Raw genomic sequence first — 21,056 nt, forward strand, 5'->3', positions numbered from 1 at the left:
TTACTGCATTTCAACTCTCGTGTTGTTGTGACATATAACACAGCACTTCTGTATTTAAAGGCCACCTCTAGGCTACCTAAAGGCAACCTAGAGCTCCCAGAATCCACAGCTCATGCCTAAAATTTCTGGCACTCTTCTCCCCAGCTGTTAAGACAGTTATATCATAGGGAACCTTCTGATGTAGTAAGTAAGCCACAAATCTGAGAATTCTGTCGAGCACCACCAACCCTTTTGGTTCTCCCATGACCCTCCAGAAAACAACAGTTCTCTGTATCACACTGGTAATTGATTTGATTCCACCCAGGGAAATATAAGTGAGGTATGTATATGGTCTCCCTGTGGAAGGGTGGATTTCCTCTGGGTACTTCTCCTACACTCCAAAACATGCAGACTGTTGATGAAATGGACCTTAATGTGTGTGTGGTAGGGATTTTACATTATAAGCTCAGCTGGCCAGGAACTGATGAAAGCTGAACAATTTGTGTAAGTGTTGTTTAAGGGTGTTATTTACTAAAAATCCAAATTTAGCTCATAATTTAAATTAAAAAAGCTCAACCAAACTCCCATCCCAGATTTTGCATTATTTATTAATAAAATAACTCTAATAAATTGTATCGGGGAGAACCCTGATAAAATCGAGCAAAAACCCTAAACCCAGCACAAACTACAATAACTTTCAATTGGGATAGGGGCATCTCCCATTGATTTATACATGACCTTGACAGGTCTGAGATGGTGGATTTTTGAATTCGGGCTTTTTGCAGCATCGGGGTATAATAATTCTCGAAAAATACAAGTTTTTTTCCAAAAAGCCGGACGATAAAAATTCGAGGTTTAGTAAATAACCCGCTAAATGTGTTGGCACTATGTAAATAAAGGATAATGTGATGTTGCCTTTCACCACAGCATGATTTAGTGGAAGTTGTAGTGGAATGTTGGTGGAAGCTAGAGAGTATTTCCAAGACTGAGAGGCATATATTTAAGTTTGGGAGTGGCTTTAGCTGTTAGCAGTTCCAGTGTTCTCAGTCCTGGGACATTGGTGTATACATTGGAACTCACTGAGAGCATCATTGCTTTGGGCTATGCCGTTGCCATAGTGATTATACTGGAGCCCTAACTTTTAACAACTTCTTGCCCATATTTTGAACAGTAACATCCTCGCAAACAGATTTCATGTTACAGACCACACAGAAACCAGAAAGCCTTACCAAAAGCCACATTTTAACTTAAAAAAAATAAAGATGCGGGTGAAGAAGATGTTTATCTTGACACCTTCCCTACTTCCTTCACCTTCTGCAAAGTTTGCAACACCTTGGCTGGCAGAGGCCTTGCCGCCCAACAAGAGAAGTATTTCAGCTCAGAATAAAACTATGGTCCCAAATATCTGTTTTTTGACCCACATTACTTTGTTTATCATATTTCAATGGAGCTTATATAAAGACTAGTAAGCATTACAGGTCACTCTGCTGCTGATAAATATAATGGTTAATACAATCATAAAGGAGAATCTCACCTTGTTTGTTCCAGAAGTCAGTAAATTTATCTGGAAAGTTCGAATTTTGGATTAATAGGTCCAAACATGGTTATACAGTACCTAAATACAAGTTCTGATTAATTTGATTCTCAGTTTAATTACTATTGTCAAGTTCATGGGCACCCACTCTAAACAGCATGGTGACCCAGTTTGGGGTCCTTACTCACAGGTTAAGAATTACTACTGTACATGCTCATGTGTGTGGTTGACAGATCCTTGGCTGATTTGGCCACCCATTTGGGAATCAACTAGATCTCATGATTAGGATGCCCACAGATCCATCAGAAAAGGACTACACCCATGGTCTAATGCAGTCCATGTTTATCAGGATTCTCCAGCCTTCAGTCAGTTACTGATTGGTAAACCTGTCATAAAAGCATTATACTGGCAATTATGGGGCTGGACAGCAATAGGGTTATACCTATGCACAGACATGCAATGTGCTTTTGTGTGTTGACCCACATGGGTCTATATGACAAAACTGGTCTGGTTGAGATATTTGGTTTTGTTTAATATATGTTCAATATGTGGCCTCTAGATGTTGTTGAGTTACAAATCCCATCACCTGCTGTACCTGGGATAAGCTGCCCCTTTGTCTCTCAGAGAGCATATTTTTTATTAGGTAATTATAGTTTAAGTCATAGTTAGGTTTAGCTGCCCAGCTCAGATACACAGCATACTAGTTTTTTTTTAAATTTTCACCACATGAACTTGGGCGTTATACAAATAATGGGGGGAATGAGGCAAATACCTGCTATGCTCTACCTTAAAACACTGTTGGATATACCGAATTTGTGAAGGTGAGTTTTTAGGGGTGTAAGAGAAGCATACAAATAGTGCATCCTGAGAGAGTATTTGGTTTCATTTGGAGTTAAAGAAATAGCTTGGGTCAAGACTAGACCATTTCAGGCAGGTCCCACAGTGCAGAACTTTAAATTTATATTGTCCATTACTCTGTACGCACATAAATAGGTTTAACAAATCATATATTTAAAAATCAGTGCACGTGACATTAATCATCAGGTGTCCCTTTTTCCTGTCCCCTGGTTCTAGTTTAAATAAGAATGCCTCAATGGCAAGTGTGTTGTTGTCAAGGTCTGAGATATCCTTGGAAAACTTGTGTTCTTGCCTTTCTGGCCACAACATAGTAAAGAAAAATGCCTATTGCTGAATTGAATTTTTATGCCTAGTTCACAGTAGATTTCATTCTATTCTCATGTAAACAGCTTCTACGAATCAACATATGTGTCTGGGTGGTATCTCTCACTTTGTTTGGTAACAAAAAAGCCATATTGCATCATTTAATTTGCTCAAGTCATGCAAATAGGACAAAATCAATAGAACAAAAAGGGGTCGACTTCTCCTCCTCCCCACTGAACTGCTGCCCACACACAGAGTCTTGTTGCTTATGGCAAAAGAATAACAACACCATTGTGTTTGTTAGTTGGTTCACTAATGGGTGAAACTGGAGAACATCATTCTCCTTCAGTGTCTGCTCTTAGTCCAAATGTTCTTGTCCTTTCAGGGAGTAGTTGGGTTATCCCCCTTTTTCATCCCAGATGATTGAAAACTGTCTTGCTGCAGGTTTTTAGTGTCAGCTTGCCCTTTATTCTTTTATCCATCAGGAGCAGTTTATGATTCCAAGCATGGAGAGTGCTCCATGTTTAGTGTTTCAAGACTATAGGCACTAGACAATGTTTGGAACACAACAGCAACAGGTGGCTCCAAAGATTAATGTTTAGCCATTGTCTTCTCATATATACAAACATACATTAGATTTGGGTTGAGTTTATCTGATCCAGCAAAGTTATAGATAACTTTTTTTATATTGGTCTCATGGACATAATGCTAGTCCCACAAATCCCATCCGCTAGAAAAGTCCAGACATTGTGATAATCAAAACGAATAAAGTGAATCTTATCTGTTTTGTTTCATCCACTAAAGGTGGCCATAGACAGAGAGAAAAGATATTTCCAGGAAAGATAGTTCGTTTCAATACACAAGTGTAGAGATGAATCGTCAGAGATACATGTAGCAACAATAGAATTCTACTTGTATCTGACGATTCAGCACTAACAGTGAGCAATGTTTGTTTGCAATCAAAATTTTACAATCAGCATGATCGACAACCAATATCCAAGCCTTCTGCTGATATCAGCCGTCTTTTTTTCCCCTATACAAGCACCGACTATTATTATACGATAATGGCCACCTTAAGCCATATTGTTGTCTGTGCTAAACAAGAAAGAGTTACAGCATAGAATCTAACCATATAGTATCAGACTTGTTTTCAACTTTAGAAATGTTTTTCTTCTTTTAACGCTACCACCATGTTAAAAAAACGGATAATGCTGAATCACTAGCTCTGTCCCAAGGGCAACGAAACACTGTAGCCACTCTCAAAACATCTATATCTGCATAGTGAACTGTCCAAGTGCTGGCAAGCTTACACTGATGACATAAGATAAGAAATATCCCATGGCTGAACTGCCACAGTGATGGATAATGCTTATTCTCTCATCATTGCCTCCCAAGCAGAATGTACACTGCAAAGCAAGAACAGCACTTTATACCTTCGGAAGGATTCGCAGCCAAGTCTGTCAAGATATAATTGTCTGATCATGGATCTCAAGTGTGTCTTTTTACAACCATTCACTTGCTTTTGTTCCGCAGACAAAAGCTTTTGTCAGTATCATCCAACTAAACAAACATCTCTGAGGGTTTCTTGAACAACTGCCGATTATTATCATCTCAAATAAAGCAGACATGCTCTCATTGGGTATACGGAAAAGACCAAAAAAAGGGGGTAGTAGTAGGAGTGCAAATGAAACCAAATTTCCTCTTATTCGGTGCTGTCCAACCTTCTGGACATAGTCGACCAAGTATCCAATATTTTTACTTTTAACTTATGTTAAAATGAGCTCTTGGGTAGACAGGGGTTGGGGTGGATATAAAAATCCATCCCATCCGATGAAATCCTAATAATTAGAAATAGATGTGCTTTTCCCAGAGGGCTAGGCACATTGGGTTTGATTTTTTAAGGTGGCAGAGAAATGTCTGAAATCACAAATTTGCATTTTTCATTATAGGCAATAACAGTTAGATTGCAGGGGCCATCACACAACAATATACAAAGGTACCACTACACTCAGTACTATATGCAGGGTGTTTGTATACTATCCATGCATGTGCTTTTCTCTTTGTACTCTTTGTACCCACACCCTAAAAACATACAGGCAGGTTAATTGTCTCATGATGAAACTGACCCTAGTGTGTTATGTCAAAGTAATAGAGACTTCAAACTGTAAACTCCACTAGGTAAGGGACTGATGTGAAAGATGAACTACAGGTACAGTATAAGTAAATGGGTCAACACTGTAAAGTTTATACAATAAAATATTATCCTTTTTGTGTCTGCAACCAATCTGCTTGTGTTACTGAGTATACTGTAGGTTTGTTAACTCTATAGGGCCGATTCACAAAAGGTTGTTATGCCTTAACTCACAGTTTTGTGCGTTATTTAAGGAATATTCATCAAAGTATTTTTGCATGCACTAATAGTCATTTAACAGTCATTTAATTAAATACTAAATTACTGCAAATCGGTATTCTAATCGCACTGCAATACTTATAGAATAGAATTAATCCTAACGCATAATTCACAAAAATCTTTTAAGTGATAAAAGCATAAAATAGTGCAATAGTTAATTTAAAATGTAACACCTCCCAGGAGTAGGTGTTACTAAACAACATCAGATGGATTAATAGAGTAAGATGTATTGAGGAGCTGTAGGGCAGCAATTAAAGGCCTTTGTGAGGAGTTGGAGCCTTACCTACAGCCACTAACATATTTTTATGGTGCCTTTGGCAGGTCCAGAATGCCCTATGTTCTGTGTCACGGAATGATATCAAGTTTCCCAGGAAAAGGAATGACTGGAGTACTCTAAAAAAAAAAAAAAAGACTTCTACTACTACTACTGTCAGTGGCATCCCATAATGTCTTAGGTGCTTAAGATTGCACTATTAACGGATGACAATATCAAATGGCTTAAAATAACCCACAAAATAATGCATGCTATAAAATACCATACACAATTCACAAAAAAACACTAATTCTTGTCAGACAAGTAAACTTTTAGTGAATCGATCATTAATTCTGAAAATATAAGAAGCAATGTCATTTTAAGGCATCCTATAAATAACACGCACTTTTTTGACCTTATGAGAATCTGCCCCTATATGTAACAGGATGCAAACTGCTGGAATCCTGGGTGATCGTACAGAAATGCGGTAGAAGGCATCTTGGGATTACTGCTGTGAAGGGTTTTTTATTCTGTGATTCCAGTAAATCCAGAGGGAGGTAATATGTTCTGGAGCTTTATCGTTCATGGGTGAGGGGATTTTACCCTCAATATTACACTTGAGACCTTTGTGCAACTGACCTAGTTTGACATACTATACCTGATTCACCAAAATACATTGTCTAAGTTTACACTGTCTAGAAAACATATATGGTAAGGCAACAGGCTCCTGATAAAAATTAAATGTGTTTCTCTCCATAGCTCTCTGCATAAATGACGACAAAATGATAGCTCCTGGTTGTGTGCAAACTGCAAAGATGAACAGTACAGTCCTTTGCATTCATAGTTTTGTCCCACTAAACCCATTAAAGTTGTAGCATGAGGCACATTATACTGTATTTCCCCCCTTGCTTTATCCAAAGTCAGGGCTTCCTCTCGTCTAAAGAGAGAGCAAAAATGAAAGTTTAGCTAATGTAATGATAACTTCTGCAAGACGGAAAGTAACTTATAATGTCCACCTCAGGTTATAGAGCTTGTCAATGACAGATAGGTTTTACATTGTGTTGTACCAGGGAAAGGAACAGTCTAAAAAACAATGTCAAATGCTGTAATTTATTGCGAAACAATATGACCCGTCACTTGTAGTAAGACAGCTATAGAAAGGTTTTTCAGCCTAGAGAAATAAACATGCACAGCCCACTTAAAGCCCACAGCACAGTGGAGGTTAAACAAGCAAGCAAAGGCCTCACTAAACCACAGTTGCCCTCCAACATTTCACAATATTGGTGTTGCTGAGGAAAATGGGCCTATCAACCACAATACTGGTTTGTGTCACAATAGCACACCATAGAAATCTGGATTGTTGCTTCTGTGCATCTCTCCTTTGTCTGGTTCTTGTTCCACATTCCATTCCAGCCATGACTGTGTTAAACGGGGCCTTAAGGCGTTATAATTGACTTCACTAAGAGTATTAGTTTATTGAAACCAAACCTGAAGTGATGGCTCTATCAATCTTTCAGAAAGGTAATTTCACCACAGACCTCACACAGAACAAGATGTTAGGCTCCTGCTGTGCTGGAACAGCATGAGACACAGAACAGAATCCTGCAGTTGCACTTAGACAATTTATTGAATAGCCCATTCCAAATATCACATTCATGCACATATTTTAATCTGGCCACAACTTCCATTAAATAATATTTTTTGACAGATCGCTAGAAGCTTTTGTAGTCCGCCAAGACCTAAGTTATCAGTACCAATTACATTTAGGCCTTTTCCCCCTTTCTTTGTTACCCTAAAGGGATTGGTTCTGGCTTCTTAACATTTTCTCTTGCATACTTTGCCAAATGAAACCACCCTGCGTGCTACCAAATTCCTCCTCCTTCTTCATGCTCTTCTTTCTGTCTCTGATATATCAAACATTCAGTCGAATATTTTACAGAAGCCTGCCAATTGGAAATGACAGCAACTATTACTTTTTTTACTGGAAGTTCAAGAAACAATTCTCTTACAAAATGACAAGCTGATCTTTTATTTTTGTGTATATGTGTGTGTCTTGTGTATGGAATGGTAATTGTATCTGTGTCTGAGCGTTTGACTAAAATAATAGATTGTTATTTGTCCTAATAAAATTAATTGTGTTTTAACTAAAAACAGATTATGTAAAACGTTCCTTCTAAACTTCTTTGCATTTAGACATATGAGTGGAAAATGTTAAATGGCTCCGTGCATTGGAAGCATTCCTTTAAAGGAAAACTAAACCCCTATACAGTGTAGGTCTCTATTAAAAGATATTTCATAAAACAGATATGTAAACCCGTGCTTCATGCAAATAAACAATTTATAATAATTAAATAATATCCTTTTTAGTAGTATGTGCCATTGGGTAATCATAAATAGAAAATTGCCATTTTAAAAAATAAGGGCCATCCCCTGGGATCCTACGATTCACGGTGCACACAAACAATGCATACATGTTAGGTCACATTAGCCAATTAACAGAGTTATGTCTTTTGCTTCCACACTTCTTCCTGTTACAGTTAGGGCTGTAGTATTTCTGATTCTGATTTCCAGGCTAGAGATGTAAAAGGCCAATATTTACTTAAATATATATTCCAGTTTGGTAAGATTCTTAGAGAGGGCTAAGGACTGCCACAGCCAGGGCAAGTCATATAGAGGCTTCTACTCATATGTATGTAAACATGCTCAGAGCATGCAAGCTATGTCCTCATATATTTTTATATAAAAGTTCATGGCTCATGTTTTTTATTACTCAAGTGCTTAAATAGACGGACCCTTCTCTAAAAGGAAATTGCACCTCTGTCACATGGAGAAAGTGGAGAATATATAGTAAATAACAAAATAGTGCCATCAATAACAGTCCTCCCTTTTCTTGTCTGGGGAAAAAAAGAGAGAGTACAGAGTGCTGTGCAACATGTCCTCCTTGCCATGGTAAACTGCCTCAACTCTATTTTTTGGCTGCCCTTCTAGGGTACAGGTTCGGGCTGGCTACAGCAAAAAAATCTTCTGGGCTCGGGTTGATCACTCCCTTCCACTCTCCCCGCCTGCAACCTCAAACCTTGACTGGCGCTTGCCCCAACCCCTTTAGTGCTGTCACTTTGGGGTAAGTGCGGGTCTATAAATAGAGGGGACGGAGTGGGGTGGGCAGGTGCGGGTCAAGGAAAACTTGACCCGCACATCACTAGTACATACACCGCAGACCAAGAAGCAATCAACCCTGCCCTCATAATTTGCATTGGTAGGGGATCCATGCTTATAAATGACATTTCTTTTTTATGTTTGAGGATTCTCTTAAATGCGAAATAACAGCCATTGGTTTTAGTTTTTCTTACCAAAGTTCTTATAAAGCATAGGGCTAATCAGTTTAACTGTGTATCATCAAGTACAATTCGCTTCCCAATGAAGCTGTAGGGCTCATGAAAACTAGAAAGGGTTACGTTTCTGAGAGTGGAATTCGGTAGCCACATGAACTCTGAGCACTGAATGAGCCCCCATTGAGAGAATTCCACTGAAGGAATTTCAGGGGTAGGATCAAAACAATATCATGTAAAGCTTTCCAATTTCACCCACCTACATGGATTTTTTTTCACATTTGACCTCTTAAATATATATATTTTGTATACATAACCTTACAAAATGTAATACAATGTTAGGAATAATTTTTTTCATCAAGTAGAAAGGTCTCATTTACTAAATGCAGTTCATGTTTTTACCCACAATGCAGTTGTAGTTCCCAGAAAATTGCATCAGCTTGCAGTTGCAACTAATGGCTATAGGGAAAGGGAGACCTGTAGTACCCAAACTCATTGCACTGTGTACATCACAAGCACCAAGGTAGTGCAAATGGCAAATTGGCACAGCTCACCAGTATAGATGAGTGCAAGAAGGTGTTATTGATATGTGTATGAGAATGGTAAAGGAACCCTAACATGCTGAAAATTAAAAATAATTTTTGAAACTATTTGATGAACATCAAACAAGAAAACCCAAACAGCTATAGACTTTATGCATCTCTGTTTTGTCTCTTGTAGATCTTGTCTGTCGCCAACAACACAGAATGTGCAAAGCTTGTGGAAGAAATCCGGTGTGCCCACTGCTCGCCGCATGCTCAGAATCTTTTCCATGCAAGTGAGAGATCAGAAACATCAGAAAGGCAACTCTTCCTTCCTGTCCTGTGCAAGGACTATTGCAAAGAATTCTACTACACATGCCGAGGCCAGATACCAGGTAACATAAAAACTGCTGGTTTACAGAAGTAACTTGAAGGAGTAAGACCAATTATGGATGTAGTAAAACACACAATATGGAGACAGCAGCAAATAATTACAGGGTGATTCGTAATTTAAATGAATAGAACATCAAGTATAATTAAGTCTGTCAACTTACAAGGCCCCATGCCCCATGCCTATCTCCATAGGCATTACTGCATTTGGATTTCTGGGACCCAGCAGAATGACATTTAGGGCCCAAGGAAACAACTGAATAATCAAGGGAATGTAAGCCCCAAAAAATAATGTTCTGCATGATAAATAAACTCAGGTTTGTTAAATACATTAATTTAAAATGAGATGAAATGTTTCAAGCTTATTTGACAATGTAGTTACAGTTGAAAGTTGTACATGTTTGTTTTCTTTTTCTGCTGGTTCTGACTCTTGCACCAGTGTATCTATGCTCAATTTCCCACAATACCTTGCACGCTGCTGCACAGGGCTTTTAATCAGCAGCTTTCTGCTACATTGTTTAAAGGGATACTGTCATGGGAAAAAACATTTTTTCAAAATGAATCAGTTAATAGTGCTGCTCCACGCAGAATTCTGCACTGAAATTCATGTCTCAAAAGAGCAAACAGATTTTTGTACATTCAATTTTGAAATCTGACATGGGGCTAGACATATTGTCAATTTCCCAGCTGCCCCAAGTCATGTGACTTGTGCTCTGATAAACTTCAATCACTCTTTACTGCTGTACTGCAAGTTGGAGTGATATCACCCCTCCCTTCCCCCCCCCCCCCCAGCAGCCAAACAAAAGAACAAAGGGAAGGTAACCAGATAACAGCTCCCTAACACAAGATAACAGCTGCCTGGTAAGAACAGCGCTCAATAGTAAAAACCAATGTCCCACTGAGACTCCTTCCATTACATTGAGAAGGAAAAACAGCAGCCTGCCAGAAAGCATTTCTCTCCTAAAGTGCAGGCACAAGTCACATGACCAGGGGCAGCTGGGAAATTGACAAAATGTCTAGCCCCATGTCAGATTTCAAAATTTAATATGAAAAAATCTGTTTGCTCTTTTGAGAAATGGATTTCAGTGCAGAATTCTGCTGGAGCAGCACTATTAACTGATTCATTTTGAAAAAATTTTTTTTTCCCATGACAGTATCCCTTTAAAGAGGCAGAATGAGCATGGCAGATAATAGAAAGGAATGGATACTGCTTTCAGTAGCAATTACATTTACAAATAACTTTTGTTTAGTTAATGTAAATTGTAAAGTTGCTGTTAATTATATCTGTTTTCATCACTTTCCTTTTTTTTTGTTTCATAATTTGAAGGTTTTTGTTATTCTATAATAATGTTCTATAATTTATGAACTCCCTATTCTTTATATAAACAGACCACATTGCCCAGCAGATGCAAATTGTTATACAGTAGGTGGTTGCACACTTGGGTAAAACAATGCAACAAAAGATCTGCAGAACTTTCCCTATCACCCCATTATTCCTGGGTAAAACTCTCAAGTCCCACGTCTGCCCCCATAAGCATTACATAAGGCAGTTCAAGCTATAAAAATTGTAATATAAGACCCTCAAAAAGTGGAGCTATCAAAATGTTATAGAAGCTTCATGCAATCTTTGTAAAATTAAATACAGGTATGGGACCTGTTATGCAGAATGCTCGAGACCTGGGGTTTTCCAGATAAGAGATTTTTCCATAATTTGGATCTTTATAACTTAAGTCTATTAGAAAATCATGTAAACATTAAATAAACCCAATAGGCTGGTTTTGCTTCCAACAAGGATTAATTATATCTTGGTTTGGATCAAGTACAAAGTACTGTTTTATTATTACAGAGAAAAAGGAATTCATTTTTTAAAAATTTGTATTATTTAAACAAAATGGAATCTATGGGAGATGGCCTATCCATAATTCGGAGCTTTATGGATAACTGGTTTCTGGATAACAGATCCTATACCTGTACTACATTCTTTTTTTTTTCTCTTTAAAGGGATCCTGTCATCGGAAAACATGTTTTTTTCAAAGCGCATCAGTTAATAGTGCTACTCCAGCAGAATTCTGCACTGAAATCCATTTCTCAAAGGGGCAAACAGATTTTTTTATATTCAATTTTGAAATCTGACATGGGGCTAGACATTTTGTCAATTTCCCAGCTGCCCCTGGTCATGTGACTTGTGCCTGCACTTTAGGAGAGAAATGCTTTCTGGCAGGCTGCTGTTTTTCCTTCTCAATGTAATGGAAGGAGTCTCAGTGGGACATTGGTTTTTACTATTGAGTGTTGTTCTTAGAATTACCAGGCAGCTGTTATCTTGTGTTAGGGAGCTGCTATCTGGTTACCTTCCCATTGTTCTTTTGTTTGGCTGCTGGGGGGGAAAAGGGAGGGGGGTGATATCACTCCAACTTGCAGTACAGCAGTAAAGAGTGATTGAAGTTTATCAGAGCACAAGTCACATGACTTGGGGCAGCTGGGAAATTGACAATATGTCTAGCCCCATATCAGATTTCAAAAAGGAATATAACAAAATCTGTTTGCTCTTTTGAGAAACGGATTTCAGTGCAGAATTATGCTGGAGTAGCACTATTAACTGATTCATTTTGAAAAAAAATTTTTTTCCCATGACAGTATCCCTTTAACATTAAAAGCAGTAACACAAGGGAGAACCTTTAAGTACTTAGGTGCCTGCATTTTCTATTTACTAGCAGGGCAGCTCTATACTGCACACTGACTGCTATGGCTAGCACTTGTCAGGTGATTGTAGGTTAGCAATGGAGACTCAAGTTTTTAAACAGCTGGTGGGTGGGACATTCCTCTTGCAGCATATTCTTAACTGAAAGATCTTGAATTGCATGAAAAGCAGCATTAAGCTTTATTTTCTTACAGATACATTGGGCAACATGCCATGAAATGAAATGTGTAGATCTGCCGTTCTTTTACTACTCAGCAGTATATATAAATATATATATATATATATATATATATATATATATATATATATATATATATATATATATATATATATATACACCCATATAAATACTGTTAACAGAAATGCCACATGATCAAGGACATTAAGTTTGAAATGATTAAATCATACAATGCTAAAGGCAGCTACACTGTAGGGATATACAGTATTGGCTTGCCAGTTTACAATATGTGTCAGCTATAAACAAGATTTGACTCTCAGCACTTTGAAGTGTGAATTTCCAAAGCGACATGATGCAACTAAGAGAGGTCTAATAGTTGTAGCTGAATTGCAGGTGCATTGAACACAAAAACAGCAAAGTTATTTCATGTGTTAAGAGGAAATGGCTTGAAGTGAAAACATGTGCCAAGCACACACTGCATGTGATGTTAGAGGGGGGCTGCAGGTTGTAGACCACTGACAGCGACAGACACACAACAGGGAAGTTGCTAAACACAAGAAAACAATGGCATTGCCAGTGAAATGAATCAGCTGCTGTATGGCCCAGTCCTACAAAACCTGTATGTTGGGGGCTTTACAAAGCTGTAATTTAAGGCAGACTGCTGTTCAGAAAGTATTTTATTCAAAGCCAATGGACAAATGGGCATAACTTTTTTTTAAAGGGCACACAACTTCTACTGGAGAAAGCTAATTTGTCCTGAAGGACACCTTTTCATACCTTGCTTTTTTGGAAATAGGCAAAGGTCGCCTTCAACCGACAGTGCCTGCTAAAATCTGTTTAACTTGCTGTTAAGGCAGCCATCTTTTGGTAGTCATTAAAATGCTTTGTTGTATAAGGTCCGCTAATTGCTTGATTGTATAACATGCAAGGAGTATGAGACCTTTTGAATGAGATAAGTGCACCTTTGATGTAAACATTGATGCTTTATGATAGGCCAGATACTCCGGTCATAATGACATCACACTGACTTAGCATGGGAAATTGACGGTCCAACAAATTGGGTCCTAAGGGGAGAATTCAGCATCTCCGATAACAAGAAATGGTAGTGTGGCTTCCTATATTGATAGGATTTAGCCAGAGCAGTAGTTTTGAAAAGCATGAGCTGGAATGAAAATACCTGTCCCTCACCTAGAGTACTAATCTACGAACCCCAGTAACTATATCTTTTATATTAACAGATATGAGGGTTGACGCCGATATTAACCAACACTATTTGTAAGCACCCTGACAACCACATGCACATCAGTTCTCTGACTACATTATATTATGTATTGAAAAAGGAAAGCGCCCTGGTGTCATCAACAAAGCATAGGATAGCTTGTAGCAGTAATGACGTTTTAAATAAGGATATTAAGCCTTGTTTTCCACATTCTTCTCATTCAGTTCTGTTTAAATAAAATTGTAATGTTTATTTCCTAAATTTCATGTGAGTGAAATGTCCCTTTTTATGTACTGATATTAATCTGCATGATTATGTTTCGTAGTCAACCCGTTATTGACATTTCCTTTGCAGCCAACGTAACATGGCCAAAAGTTCACAAAACACACGGTACAGCAGTGGGAAACCACTTTAGAATACACCAGTGTTTTACTGTTGAACATTGTCTTTCCATTGAATGACTACATTGCACCCTGAAACCTCACGCCAGTGTAGTTTTGTCTGACTTTGAAGGGATTAAAGTTTGCACCATGGCTTTAGTGCAATGATGATCAAAGGAAGAATAATGACCTAAGCTTTCTTTAAAAAAAAAAGTATAATCAGCTCAAGGATCTTTTTTAACAACACTTAAATTTTCTCACTGCCAGAGGGGCCTCACTTACAGCATTAGGTTACGGGTCTCCCATTTTATCAGGCTAAGTGATCTCATATACACTGTTTGCATCAAAACAAGAGTGCAGATTTAAGCCCTTCTCATTTTCTCCTTACATTTGCTAAAGTCTCATGGCACTAATCTGTTAAATGCAGTATATTTACAAAGGCCATTTTTTTTTGTGTGAACAATTTAACAAATGTAACATTACTTAAGTATAAGTCCTCTTTACCTCTTGTGTCAGTTATTAGCTGCTTTGTTTGTACACATTTTAAATGTCTGTTCAATATATAAACATTTAGGGGCAGATTTATCAAGGGTTGAATAAGAAATTCGAATTTTCGAATTGAGTTTTTAGTCAACTCACTAATTAGAATTGGGAATAATTCAAACTCGATTCGAATTTCGAGATTTATCAAAGACTTACCCTGGGAATAATTCGATTTCGACTATTCACCACCTAAAACCTGCCGAGTTCATGTATACCGTATATACTCCAGTATAAGCCGACCCGAGTATAAGCCGAGGTACCTAATTTTACCTACGAAAACTGGGAAAACTTATTGACTCTAGTATAAGCCTAGACACAACTACAGCCCTGTCTCCCAGCAGCGCACATTCTGCCAAAGCGACCCCCCCCAGCGATCAACCGGACTTCTTTGCAAAGTTGATGGTGACAGAATTGCCAAACGGATTACTGTGTGCATTGTCCCACTGTCCCACTACCATGTGCAGAGGGTGCTGTTTGATATTGCCATCACTGTTAATCTTTCGTATAACCAACAGAGGGCGCTGTGTGATATTGCAGTCACTGTTATTCTTTCATATAACCAAAAAGGGCGCTGTGTGATATTGCAGTCACTGTTATTCTTCCATATAACCAACAGATGGCGCTGTGTGATATTGCAGTCACTGTTATTCTTTCATATAACCAACAGAGGGCACTGTGTGATATTCCAGTCACTGTTATTCTTTCATATAACCAACAGAGGGCACTGTGTGATATTGCAGTCACTGTTATTCTTTCATATAACCAACAGAGGGCGGACTGTTATTCTTTCATATAACCAACAGAGGGTGCTGTGTGATATTGCAGTCACTGTTATTCTTTAATATAACCAGCAGAGGGCGCTGTGTGATATTGCAGTCACTGTTATTCTTTCATATAACCAACAGAGGGCGGACTGTTATTCTTTCATATAACCAACAGAGGGTGCTGTGTGATATTGCAGTCACTGTTATTCTTTAATATAACCAACAGAGGGCGCTGTGTGATATTGCAGTCACTGTTAATCTTTCATATAACCAACAGAGGGCGCACTGTTATTCTTTCCTACAACCAACAGATGGCGCTGTGTGATATTGCAGTCACTGTTATTCTTTCATATAACCAACAGATGGCGCTGTGTGATATTGCAGTCACTGTTATTCTTTCATATAACCAACAGATGGTGCTGTGTGATATTGCAGTCACTGTTATTCTTTAATACAACCAACAGATGGCGCTGTGTGATATTGCAGTCACTGTTATTCTTTCATATAACCAACAGATGGTGCTGTGTGATATTGCAGTCACTGTTATTCTTTCATATAACCAACAGAGGGCGCACTGTTATTCTTTCATATAACCAACAGAGGGCATTGTGGGATATTGCAGTCTCTCCCCAAGTGTACTGTTGGTATAGGAATGATTAAAAGTTACTGCAATCTCAGCTACTTGGGTCGGATACCGCTGACCCGAGTATAAGCCGAGGTAGACTTTTTCGCTTATACTCGGGTATATACGGTAAGTCAATGGAATAGGTCCGGTGTCCAGTGAAGATGTTAATAAGCCTTTCTGACATTTGAGTTTTTTTCTGGGAAAAAAACTAGATTCAAATTTAGTCTAATTCAGGTTGAGTGGATGGGAGCTGAATGGTAGTGCTAGTACATGGGTTTTACTGTCTATGCATTGATGCAGTAGTATCGGCATTTCGCTATCAGTGTTTGAAGAGGCTGTTTTAATTTCATTATCAGAATTGCCATGAAATAATAAGCCTTGTACAGTTTGAGGGAGATAGAGGAAGACACTATGCTTAATTGGGGGGGGGGGCACTTGGTAATGCACCTGACAGCATCTGCATGACTTCTAGGTATAGCCAAGGTTATAAGTAAATTGATACTTGCCCACTTGAATACTTTTCAAGTTGTAAAATTAGTAGTGCTGTGAATGGCTGCTTCAGCCTGTTTGCTCAGCATTATTTATAAGTGGAGAATTATGAAGATTTGGGGCACACTTAGCCTTAAAAATGATCTATCCTTAAAATATCCTTATAAATGGTGCATAGTCATGTCATCAGTAATAATTGGAGCTTAGTGATGTCATTCTGTCACATGACTCACTGAAACTTGTATATTATAATAAATAAAGTACCCCCTGTTGCAAGATATGACGATATTAGAAGTCATGTTTTTTAGACTCACTGAAACTTGCATATTATAATAAATAAAGTACCCCCTGTTGCAAGATATGAGGATATTAGAAGTCATGTTTTTATATGGTCATGGAACTCCTCAGTTATCCTTATATTTTAGAGGGGCTACTTTATTCACTATATCTTCTTCTGGAGAAAAAAAATGACTTCTATCTTTCCACATACATAGAGTATATGTATATAGAGTATATAGTAGTAATATCTCATTTAAAAGGCTTTTTCCCCCCGCACACTGCTATATAGTAGACATGCTCACAGTGTGGGTAGCTTTCCTGTGGCAAATAAATGGAAACAATCACCAGTTTCTTTGTTCAGCATTTTTAATATTAGTTTTACTCTCTTTACTCTTTTTTACATCATGCAGCTTTTATTGAGTACAAATGGTCATTCCAGGCCAATTGATCAATGCCAATAAAAAGAACCCCTCTCTACTAGTTCATGGGACTTTAGAGCAACTATATAAATCATTTACAAGATCACATGGATAGATTCCATTTAAATTACCCTAAGCAGGCAGTGAAGGCATAATTTATATAGGGAGAGTGTTCATTCTCTGGATATATGCATTTATGTATTTGGGTAGGGCAGTGACTTGCAGACTTTAATAATTTAAGCCCTTCTATGAAGTCTAGCATTTGGTCTGTCCTCCCACCATTAGCTCACAGTGTTTAAAATCATTTGTATCAGTTAGTCATAGTTCCAATAACATATAACTCTGCAATTAAGTGTTTGTCCCAAATGGTATCCAAAATGACCTTTTATCTTAGCTTCCAGGGGACAAAAAAGTCCACTTCTCCTAAATATTTCTCTAACTGGCCATCAGGCAGTGCTCCTTAGTCATGGCATTGCAAGCCGCTGGTGTGAGGGCTGCCATATTGTTTACCTGAGCAAATACATGCTCTAAAGCGAAGCATAGCAACATAATTTTCGATGTATGAGGTGCTGCTGCAGTTGAGCAATACTGCGTGCATGATAAGTAGTAGTGCACGCATTAACGCCAATGTATAAGCAGAATCTATTTCCTTTAAAAGTAGATTTTTAGGATGCCTGAGAAGTATATTTATAACGAGATGTAGCAAATGGTTTCCTTTCTTAAAGATATAGATCATGCAAACCTGACCCCAGTAAAAATAAAAACCCTGATTTTAATCCTTTTCCCAGAAAAGGAAGAGTTAAGTAGAAAGAAGGGAGTAAAGCTTGAAACAAGCATGGAGGAAAACAGGAGCCAGAGCTGCTGGAACCTCATTCCCCAGATCAACATATGTGGTGACGAATGACAAATTTATTTTTCTACAAAGGATGTGTATATGTAAAACTCTGAAGTGCATCAAGATGTCAAGTGCTTTTTGTGGCCACCCAAGCTGCCTTGAAAGATAACCAGATGAAAGCATAACTAGCACTGGATAGAGACACACTGTTTGGCAGTAGGAGAACCATCAGCAGCCGCCGAGCCAGGGGCCAATTTTCATTGTCTGTGTCGCTAAGTTGCTGATAATTATTTTAAAGATTTATTTTAAAAAGTGGATAATTCTTGAGATGGCCCCAGAGATTTGGTGTATTCCTAATGGCTAAAAGAAAAGGCATTTTATCTGCTATGTTGCCATATAATGTACTGTCAGTCTATGGCTCTCCATCAGTTGTAGAATTGAGAGTCAGAGTTCACAGTAGCTAGAGGGCAAGCAGGTGTGACTGTTCAGGTCATCCAAGCAAAAAATTATACAACTTACCCTAAAACTCATAAAGATGCCTCTCCAACTTGGCCACACAACTTCTGATATCAGCATCAGCCTAACCCCTTGCTAATGGTAAAGCTTCAACGCAGTTCGGGTGCCCCAGGGTGCTGACCTGGGACCTTTATTATTGCCTGCATCTTTCACTGTCTGACAACTACAGTAAAATCTCAATCTTACATCCCCTGATTTTACATGTTTCTGCATTTTACACCATTTTTTGTGATCCCACCAACAATATACAATGCATAATGCCTTTGCCTGGTTTTACGTTTTCCTGTATTTCATGCCGTTTTTTTCGGGCCCCCTGAAAAATATTAAATGAGGCTTTCACTATGTTTTAAAAATCTAATTTGCAGGTGGATAATGGTTTATATAAGTTTAGATATTTAGGGGGTTATTTATCAAATGTCCAGTTTTAGAAGTTTTTTATACCTCAAATGAACTCCCAACTGGAAGGTTTTCTGATTTCTGAAAAACCTGGAATCAGTGAATTCGGAGTGAAAAACCTGAATACTCAAATTTATTGAGTTTTCGACAAAAAAAAAACTGGAGCTGTTTGAATTAAGTATTCGAGTGAAAAAAACCTGATCATGAAGGCTACAAACATCTTCAATGGTTAAACGGACCTCTGCCATTGTCTTCCACATGACTTCCAACAGGTTTTAGCTGAAGAATTTTTACGGATTCAAGCTATTTCCAGGTTCAGGGTATAATAACAAAACGAACAATTTAAGGGTTCTTTTTGAGCCTGAAACCTCAATTTGAGTTTTGACTGAAAAATACATTCAAAAATGCGAATTATTCAGGAAAAATAAACTCAACCGTAATAAATAACCCCCTTAGTCTATTTCTACACCAAAGGTATAGTCCTGAAGGGCCCTAAAACTGAAACCTAAGGAATCTCATTCAAATATTGCAAGAGCAATTTTGCAATTGGTCTATGTTCTAGTCTCTGGCATTATGGCATTATGTTCTGCAGCTTGCCGGACATTTTTTTTAATGAAGCGTTAAACATATGTTCATTAAACCTGGAGCTATCAATGTGTTTTTCCTCAGCATAGCAGGCCATTGATTGGTAGGGCCTAACTCTCTGGTTAACTGTGTGTAATGTTAACACTCCCCCCTATGTTGCAGGAAAAAATTCAAGTAGATATACAACATAATACCTGTACTAGTATATTAGAGGTATAAATTAAAATATGAATAAAAAGGACAATAACAAAGGACAGAATTTGACCTTAAATTTTTTTTTTAATTTTTTTGTTTTTACATGGAGATCAACAGGTAGGAGATCACCTGCATATTTCATGGTAGCATATTAAAGCGGTCATGGCAGTTCACAAACCATATTTTTCATAATATCTCAACTTATATCATAATAAGCAAATATGCCTATCCCTGTGCAGCATAAAGTTTCTAATTCAACATGGGATCTTGTTCTGCCAATGTGTAGTATGAATTCCTGGAATACCAAGCTAAACTTGCCCACCCCCTTGTCTTTCTTGCAGGCTTACTTCAAACCTCAGCAGATGAATTTTGCTTTTACCACGGCATGAGAGACAGTGGATTGTGCTTCCCAGACTTTCCAAGGAAGCAGATGCGCGGGCCAGCGTCAAACTACTTGGATCAGATGGAAGATTATGACAAAGTGGAAGAGATCAGCAGGTTCATAAAGATAAATGCTCTTTAATCTAAAAGAAAAAACTCTGACATACTTTTGTGGTTTTGACAGGGAATCAACTTAGACTGCCCTTATGTTCAGCAGATGTGCCCTCCAGATGTTTTGCTCATCTGCTGTTTATGTGATTTCTTGGGAACAAATGTCCTTTTAATATTCTGAATGCTAGGCATGCTTTGTTGGATGTTAGAATGTGCTTCTGACTCATGGTGTGCGCCCAGGGTTTTCATTTCTAGGTTTTCCTCTGGAAGTAAAACAGTTGTATTTCTATGAAGTAGTACTATTATGTACTGCTTTATTTCTGTATTTATTATTACTGTTCCCTTATCTAGCAAGATCCCTTGCTGAGTTGTTGCTATAAATCTAAAACTGGCAGCATACAGTTCATACTATATTATCAAACTTTCATCATATATCTTAATATATGAACATGAATTCCTAAATTGTTTCCATTTATTTATGTTATTTATTAGTTGCAAACCCATGAGACCGGAATACAGTTGGTTTAAAGGACCACAGCAAATACATTGAGACCCCATTAGCTATATGTGTAATGATTCGGATTCAATTTTCATACCAGGTGCTAACCGTAAAGGTTTGCGTTAGAGGGGTGGTTCACCTTTGAATTAACTTTTGGTAAGTTATAGAATGCCCTATTCTAAGCAACTTTTCAGTTGGTTTTTATTATTTATTTTTTATAGTCTTTTCATTATTTGCCTTCTTCTTCTGACTCTTTCCAGCTTTCAAATTGGGGTCACTGACCCATCTAAAAACAAATGCTCTTTAAAGCTACAGACTTATTGTTATTGCTACTTTTTATTACTCATCTTTCTGTTCAGACCCTCTC

The 21,056-nt window shown here is 37.9% G+C and overlaps 1 protein-coding gene across 2 annotated transcripts in view; it reads left to right on the top strand.

The window, feature by feature from the left end:
* The window catches only part of hhip.L (hedgehog interacting protein L homeolog), an 84,750-nt gene that overhangs the window by 3,128 nt on the left and 60,566 nt on the right, over positions 1-21,056 (top strand). For both annotated transcript variants that reach the window (XM_018268346.2, NM_001086936.1), the window contains 2 exon segments: positions 9,387-9,582; positions 20,040-20,196. In XM_018268346.2, the coding sequence (XP_018123835.1) occupies positions 9,387-9,582; positions 20,040-20,196 (353 nt within the window).

Source organism: Xenopus laevis, chromosome 1L (genome assembly GCF_017654675.1).
Source record: "Xenopus laevis strain J_2021 chromosome 1L, Xenopus_laevis_v10.1, whole genome shotgun sequence".
In the NCBI taxonomy this organism is placed as follows: domain Eukaryota; kingdom Metazoa; phylum Chordata; class Amphibia; order Anura; family Pipidae; genus Xenopus; species Xenopus laevis.